The sequence below is a fragment of the Astatotilapia calliptera genome, chromosome 9 (genome assembly GCF_964374335.1).
Source record: "Astatotilapia calliptera chromosome 9, fAstCal68.1, whole genome shotgun sequence".
NCBI lineage: Eukaryota > Metazoa > Chordata > Actinopteri > Cichliformes > Cichlidae > Astatotilapia > Astatotilapia calliptera.
Genome location: NC_137430.1, coordinates 12,770,350 through 12,778,594, shown reverse-complemented (window position 1 = coordinate 12,778,594; position 8,245 = coordinate 12,770,350). Strand labels below are relative to the sequence as shown.

Genomic DNA, 8,245 nt, shown 5'->3' with positions numbered 1-8,245 from the left:
AGCACTACTAATGTTAAGCCTTATATTAATTGTATGTTTTACCAGTGGCTGTCAAGCAATAAGGAAAGCATTTTGAGGAAGCCAGTGTGTTTCAGGCTGATGAAATAGCATTTTTAAAATACCACAGTGATACACTCTCATTAACATCTTCGTGTATTACTAAACCACTTCATTTTTTGTAGAGCGTGTGTCTGTGTAGCAGACAGTGAGCAAGAGTATGTGACAGAGAGGAATACAGAGCAGAGGAAATGAAGGTTACCCTGAGGCTGATGGGAAGGGGAAATGACTTAAATTTGAATTATTAATATTTATTCATGTGCTGTTGAATCATCACAGAGTGGGGCAGAAGAGCTGATTCTTTGTTGTGTGTTTCTACAAGTAATATGTGTCTCTACTGAACTCTTGTACAGTTGTCTGTAAGAAGCCTTTTCTCATTATGTGAATCTGTGTTTCCTGAGTCTACTTCAGGACGTCCTTCTAGTAGAACATGTCTTCCTGTTCCAGCATCACTGCACTCAACATAAATAGCTCACCCAGAGTCCTGATCTCAATCATACAAAGTGATTATGGACTACATTATGTTACAGTATATGTTAATATGTCAGAGATGATGGCTGAAATTTGGTTTGGTGTGAGCAACTTCACCTGGTTCAAGAAGATGGAGCTGTGAAAGTATCTGAAGGAGAGATTTACAGCTTCAATGTAACATTATTGTGTGACCACTAATGATCAGGGTCAACAGTAGAGATTGATGTGACTGTTAAAGGTAAAGTTAGTAATAATTATTTTACTGAGTTCAATCTTTTCATGATTTACCTCTTTTCTTGGTAGTATGCCTTGCAAGGTAATGGAGACAGTGTTTTGTCTAAATGTTTATGTTTTAGGAAGTTTTAGGCTCAAACTTCTTTGACCTTTGTTGCATTACAGGTGAACATATTATTATGAGATATTATTTGGTGTCCTTCATATACTCAAGACATTAGTAGTCTTAATGCTTGTGAGCATGTCTTTGAATTGTGAACAAAGGACAAATCTACAGATTAACTTGTCTGTAATAAGTCAAAAAGGAAGTTTTTTTTTTTTCATTTCTGTCAGATGGTTCATCAAAACACTCCAACAAACCAGAGACAGAAAACTGATAGAAGAGTAGAGTCACACCATAACACATCCAGTAAGGACAATGTGCCTTAAAATAGCACTTTATTTACTGCATTTGAACACTTTTAGTACATTCTAATAAAAATAGTAATTTCTTTATTTCATTCAAGGAATATTTAACAGCAGAGGATTTCTTCCAATATTATTGGTCATAACTGAAAATTAGTTTGTCAGCTAAAATTTAATTTAATTTTGAATAAATGTATTAATGTCTCTTGTCTTTTGTTTAAATGTGTTAAGGAAACACCAAATAGTCAAACAGCAATTTGTCTTCTGGTTCTAATTGTCAAGTAACCTTTGAGTGGAAATATTTTGAGTGATATTTTGTGTTCACTCAGTATATAGCTGTGCTTTGTAATGAGGGCAGAAATGTATGTTTTGCTTGCTGCTTTTAATATAGATGAAGTTAAAAATGATGGTGAAACAGAGCAGGTTGAGTTTGTCAGAAAATAATATCATGAGCAGAAGAAGAAATAAATTAAGCTCAACCTCAGTATCACTCTCAACCGAGATTCCTCCTGCAACAGTTTAGCCTATCAAATCTAACTGTCAGGTACTAACCACATCTATGTGACTGCTTAGCAGCTGAACCCTTTGTCTTTAGCCATGCATTTAGAAAAATAATCTAAACATGAGAGAAAAAGAAAACAAACCTCGCAGCTTGTTTCTTGAGTCAGTGCTCAAACACTTTCGATGAACAGTTCTCAAAACAACCAGCAGCACACTCGTCTGTGCTGTAGAAAAAGAAGTGCTTGTACAGCAGTTGAAGAGAGGAGAGATAGATATCACGTGTTGCTGCTCCACACACATGACCAGGGACATTTACCAGAATGAACGATCTTCTATGATCTCATCTCAAAGCTGAAAGATTTTCATTAGTATTTCCTACTTTGATTATCAAACATAAGCCAACTTCCAAATTTGGACTGCAGTAGCGGGTTGCCTTCCTAAATATTATTACGGGATGTATTGAGTTCAGTGCTGCATTGAAGAGCCTGATATCCACTTACGAGGACATTATACTGCTACTGTTCTATCGAAATTTTTAACTAATATCCTCATATGTTGCTCTCATTTTTCTTAGAAACAAAAATCAGGTAAAAAAAAACAACCCAAAATCAGGTAATTCTTTGTTTTTACATTCATCGGGTCCCAATATGCCCAAATATCAAAGAGAAATTAAAAATGCATGCTGTGGAAGAGTTCGGGTCTTAGGAGGTTAATGTTATTATTAGTGCTTGTAGAATTACCCTCTGAGGATGTACAATGCTTTCATGATTAAACCATGGTGCACATAGGAAAGTAAAATAGTAATGGCCTAAAGTGTGATACATCAGAGCCACAGTGTTACAGACAAATAATCCTGGTGGGGATGCTTCATGATCAGAGTGCCCTGGCTTGTGTTAGCCAGCAGCTTCCCAATCGGGGCAAGCTTCCAGTAACAGTCCCCAGCTTAAACAATCAATGCTACACAAGACTACCTAACTCAAAAATATGAGTGTCTGTGTCAGATGTTGGGGTACCAGAACACTTATGAGGAGTGGGAAGGAAGAAAATACACACACAAGGTCAAGGAAAAATAACTTAGGGTTCCAGTGGGCCCTTTGAGCCTTTCAGTGTTAACATTTGGATGTTAAACTTCATACTTTCTGTCTGTGTGTTGTGCACTTACTGTTAGCGTGTAGTTTCTCATGTTTAGTGTCTAATTGTGGCACTGAAAGAGCCACTCGTGAAATAAATAAAAAAGTTAAATAAATTCCAATATCTGCATTTGGTTGAATGTCTCGACTGAAGCACAAAGCAAAGGAAGAAATATTTTCTACACTGAGGAAATTGGTCAACAGGTTTCTACAACCTGTGTGTGTACAAAGCTGTAGACATACAGCTTTCTGCAACACAATTTCTTCATTTGGCCTCTTTATTACTTCTTTTTGTGTAATGTTTGCTTTAAGATTGTCTTCTCTTAAGCATCTAAAATTGATTTATGTCAAAGTAACACACACATGGATGCACGGACCCAGCAGCACATTGCACTGTGAGATCAGTGATCGTGGCTCAAGAGTTGGGAGTTCGCCTTGTAATCGGAAGGTTGCCGGTTCGAGCCCCGACTTGGACAGTCTCGGTCGTTGTGTCCTTGGGCAAGACACTTCACCCGTTGCCTACTGGTGGTGGTCAGAGGGCCCGGTGGCGCCAGTGTCCGGCAGCCTCACCTCTGTCAGTGCGCCCCAGAACATCTAAGGGCAGACAGATGAGGAGTACAGCATCTGAAAAACTGGAGTGCATGATGGGAACATCAGACGTCTGTTTGCTTTGACATTACAACATCCAAACAGAGAAGTGTTTCACTCACTTTGCTTCTGCTGAAATCACACGTTGACTTTTATTTTGTCGTCTCTCTGCTGAAGCAGTCTGATCATTTGGTAAGAAAACACATTTGCAGTTTTGTTTGTTTATATCAGACTGTGATATTGTGTTTCTATTTTTAATAACAAATTACTTTTTAAAAGAATTTACATGTTCCTTATTCATCACTGGATTCATGTATTTTTTCATATTTTTCCAGGTGATGAGTTTTGTGACAGTCCAGTCTGTGAACATCATGACAGGCATCATGTTACTGAGTCTCCTCTTTATTCCAAGTGAGTCGACTCATTTCAGTCATTTACATTCAGTTAACTTTATATTGAAGATGTTGAGAGGACAGGAGAAAAAAATTGAGAGATTTCAACATTTTAATGATATACTCTGTTTGTTTGTTTTTTCCAGAGCCTTCGACTGCTTGTCCTGAGTATTCAGACCTCTTCATCACTGCACCAACAGAGATGGAAGCTCTGAGTGGATCATGTTTACAAATCCCATGTAGCTTTAGTGCTGCTGGACCAGTAAAGTTTGACATCAGAAGAGCTGTCTTTGGAGTGTGGATTAAAAATCACTCCAATGTTAATAAATTTCCAAACAATGAGATCTTCAACAGCAGTGGGACAGTTAACATCTATCCAATGAAGATTACAGGAAACCTGAAGGAGAAAAACTGCACCACTTTGTTTTCCAACTTAACCACAACTTATACAAACACATATTACTTCAGAATTATGAACTGGCCGTTCAGAGCAACAGCTGTTTGTGAACCTCTTAAAATAAAAATTAAAGGTAAGATACATTTCTTTTCATCAGTCGATGCAATTTTTATTGAAACAAAAATATAAAGTTAAATGCAGCCTTGTTTTAAACAACAAAAAACAAATCCAACACAACAAAGTCCAATATAACAAAAATATGTTTCTGTAATTGTTTTGTATTTAGATGATTTTTTGTGTTCTTTATTGTGAACAATAAAAGGATTTAGTCAAAAATAAAAAAGGTTTTCATTTCAGCATAAATGTTGTTTAGTAAAGTTTATAAACACATACGAAACACAACCTGACTGCACAATGTTAACATACATAGACATATGGACTATAGTCTGTATTATGCAAATACCAAGACTCCATCAAAACTGCAAGAAACAGAAAGAGAAAAATAAACCCTAAAAGACATGAAACTGTGCAAAAAAGTAAATAAGTAATTAACAATATTTAGAGGATAGATGACATAAACATATTGTAAAAAAAAATTAATAAAATATATTCCCTGAATGCAGCAAAAGTCCCACATTACTCTCTGTGTCTTGACTGTATTTCCTGTATTATCACAACACTAATCCAGAGCTCAAACATGTCTGCTACTTTCTGCAAATAATATAACCTGAATACATTTTACATTTGTTCTCGATTGTACAGTAGAAACATGTATGGGGACTTTCAAACACCTACACTGAGCTCTGTCTGTATTTGCTGTATTTCTCTATTATCGATTTACAAATACGTTTGTGATGTGAAACCACAGATTCTCCTTGGAGGCCCAATATTACAATCCCAGGTGATCTGAAGGAGAAGGAGTCTGTCACTATAACCTGCTCAGCTCTCACTCCCTGTCCACACTCCCCTCCTCAACTCACCTGGAATCTCCAACAAGACTCTCACAGCAAAATAGAGGAAAACACAGATGGAAGCTTTACAACTAAAATCCAGCAGAACATCACTCTGTCAGACACACATGATGGAAAGAAGATCAGCTGCTCTGCCAGATATCCTGTGAACCAAGGAAAAGACACCAAGACAGCAGAGACAGAAGAGACTCTCAGTGTTTCATGTAAGACACTCGTTGTTTGGTTGTTGTTTTTTTATCCTGTCATTAAAAAAATGTTTAAAGGACTTCATTTTTTTTCTCCAGATGCTCCTAAAGACACCTCAGCATCCATCAGTCCATCAGGTTTGGTGTCAGCAGGCAGCTGGGTGAACCTGACCTGCTCCAGCAGAGCCAAACCTCCAGTCAGCAGCTTCACCTGGTTCAAGAAGAGCAGAGATGGAGCTGTGAAAGTATCTGAAGGAGAGATTTACAGCTTCAATGTAACAGATGGAGGAGTTTATTACTGTGTGGCCACTAATGATCTGGGTAATCAGACATCAGCAGAGATTAACGTGACTGTTGCAGGTAAAGTTAAACTACACCATATGGCAAATTAAATAACATATTTTTTTGGGAACATTATTTTTTTCATATTTTTCTATCAGGACATCAGAATAATGGTTCTTTACCACTGAGTCCACTTCTTGGAGGCATCCTTGGGTTGGTCTTACTGATCTGTTTAATTATCTTTGCTTTGTAAGTATCTCACATCAAAACAGAAATCATGTTCAGCTACTGTCACGGATATTTTAGCTACATATTAAAAATGTCCTTTTCCTTTCAGGCTTAACTTTACTCACAAAAATATTTAACAACTAACTGACTATAGTTGATGTGTCTACCTTTTACAGCAGAGCTCTCAGGTTGTTAAAGTACCAAACTCAGCAAGAGACTCAGGTAGGAAAATACGAAGTTTTAGTTTGTTCAGATGATTACTAATTTCATCAGGGCAATATGTTCACTTTAAATTGTCTGAAAATAGCAATAAGAATAGTTTGAAATGCAGCCACAAACCCTCCTGGTTTATTTCATAGAGTCAAAGAAGTGAAGAGCTGGTTGTTGAAGAGCCGACAAGTAAAACAGAAGGAGGGGAAGGAAACATCCATTATGGAGAGATCAACTTCTCTGAGCCTGGATATGAAGCATCCTTTGTCTCAGTGCAGGACAGAGGACAGCAGCAGGATACGGTGTACGCACAGGTGAAAGTCAACAAGCCAGAAAACAGCTTAACACAGAGAGCTCATGGCCAAGAGGAACTCTACGCTGAGGTCCGAATAAGTGAGAACAGCTGTGTTAAGACATTACATTACCAAAGTCCATTAACAAAGAAACACAGAAATCAATGAAGTTAACCCAGCAAACCACTTCCTGCATATTGGGGGGGGGGGGGGGGGGGGGGGTTCTGCTTTCCCTTTAAACTTCATTTAGATGCTTGCATATCTGTCTCACTAGTGGAATAAGATTTCTGGAAACATCACTGGATCAGAAACATCACCAACATGATGTTGAGAGTTCACCTGTGAAGTGATAATCTGACCAGCTCTCGTTAAAGTGGCCAGTCAGATACTTCCAGATCACCTCACTTCATTACGAATCTCCCTCTAATCAAATATGATTGTTTGACTACGCCCAACGTTTCATGGAACAGAGAAAGTTTCTGGTGGATTTTAATCCAACACATATTGCTTCAAGCTCTGTTGTAAAGCTTACAAAACAATATTGCAATTCATACAGTGTCTCCCTAATCTCTGGCTGCAACATCTAAAAGGAAGGAAAACTCCACATGAAAATAGAACTTGATTTACAAAAAACTCTTAAGAATTAGAGAGTGTAAACTTCAAATATTTGCAGATTTTGTTTTAGTCTGATGTTCAGCCCTTATTTATGAGCATATACCACTGCCCAGACCACAAAGCACTGAACCCTACAAATACTCCTCCGAGTGATATGATCCAGACAGCACATAAAGTGGCCTTTCTGGCCTTGAGCACACCACAAATGTTAAAACAAGTCAATATTGACCCAGCAGTTCAGTTTCTGCTGCAAAGTTACAGTACATTGATCACATTGAAGAGCAAATGCCATTACTTTTCTGTAAATCAGACTACATTCGTATCTTATCTTTAAATGTATGAGCTGCATGTCTAACCAGCATATCCCTAAATCCGTATGGCATAATATAAAAACTTATTAGTGCCTGTTTGTTCCTCCAAGTATTGTTGTGGATGCTTTGTCTGATGATGAGCTCAGTGAAATGTGTTCTTGTTTTTTCATTTTAGTGTGGAGTGATGGAACACTAAAATTCAAATGGTGATTTAGAGTTTTGTCTTTTGGTGTTGAGTGAAATTTAACCAATAATGTGTCTGTTGTTAAGATCTCCTGTGATGCCACTTTTTGGATTTGAGTGCCGTTTTCAGGCTCTGCTTCACTTCTTTCTTCATCCTTTGAGGAGAACCCACGAAACTGAAATCAATTATAGTCATATTTCAGAGTGATGGTGTTAAATAAATGGTATTTAAATGAGTTATTTTTGGTCAGATTCTTATGAACTCTGGACAACTTTGGGTGAATCAGTTCTATCATCTACTGACTTCAAGAATGTGAATGAGACACGGCGAGTCCACGGGTCGAGGTTTTGAGCCATTTTATTTACCGCGGCTGCAGCTCACAAGCTACCAGCCGCAAGTACTTCACACCACAACAACAGCTCTCTACTCTCTCTATTTCTTGTCTTATGGTTTTACTGGTTTTTCAATATTGTTCTTATAAATAAATTGACTTGACATGACTTTGTTATAAAACGTCTTATATTTTAAAAATGGTGTTACAGTGATTTGGTTTACTTTGAAGGACCCTGAATTTTTCAGTAGTGCCAAACATTTTATACATGCTGTTGTGCAACACATGCTGAAAAACTCCAGCCTGATTCTTCTGCTTTGTCAAACTTTAGCCCTGTGTCAAAGCAACCTTTTTTGTTTAGCTCCTGGAAAAAATGCCTAAACCAAAATCTAAATCCTTCTTAGATGAACATGCAATCCTGAAAGTTTTACAGTCTGCGTATAAAACTCACCACAACACT

General features: G+C 37.5%; 1 protein-coding gene across 1 annotated transcript; it reads left to right on the top strand.

The window, feature by feature from the left end:
- Positions 1 to 3,192: 3,192 nt before the first annotated feature.
- On the top strand, positions 3,193 to 7,954 carry LOC113028794 (B-cell receptor CD22-like). The gene is made up of 8 exons (XM_026179245.2): positions 3,193 to 3,578; positions 3,722 to 3,797; positions 3,925 to 4,308; positions 5,044 to 5,349; positions 5,431 to 5,691; positions 5,772 to 5,862; positions 6,018 to 6,063; positions 6,201 to 7,954. Exons 2-8 carry the CDS (start codon positions 3,725 to 3,727, stop codon positions 6,510 to 6,512), a joined length of 1,473 nt encoding a protein of 490 aa, XP_026035030.1. The 5' UTR covers positions 3,193 to 3,578; positions 3,722 to 3,724; the 3' UTR covers positions 6,513 to 7,954.
- The last annotated feature ends 291 nt before the right edge of the window (positions 7,955 to 8,245 follow it).

Coding starts and splice junctions, on each gene's coding strand:
- LOC113028794 (XM_026179245.2), top strand. CDS start 3,725: ATGAGTTTTGTGACAGTCCAGTCTGTGAACATCATGACAGGCATCATG. Junction 5,350..5,430: donor AGAGACTCTCAGTGTTTCAT/GTAAGACACTCG, acceptor TTTTTTCTCCAG/ATGCTCCTAAAGACACCTCA. Junction 6,064..6,200: donor AAACTCAGCAAGAGACTCAG/GTAGGAAAATAC, acceptor TTTATTTCATAG/AGTCAAAGAAGTGAAGAGCT.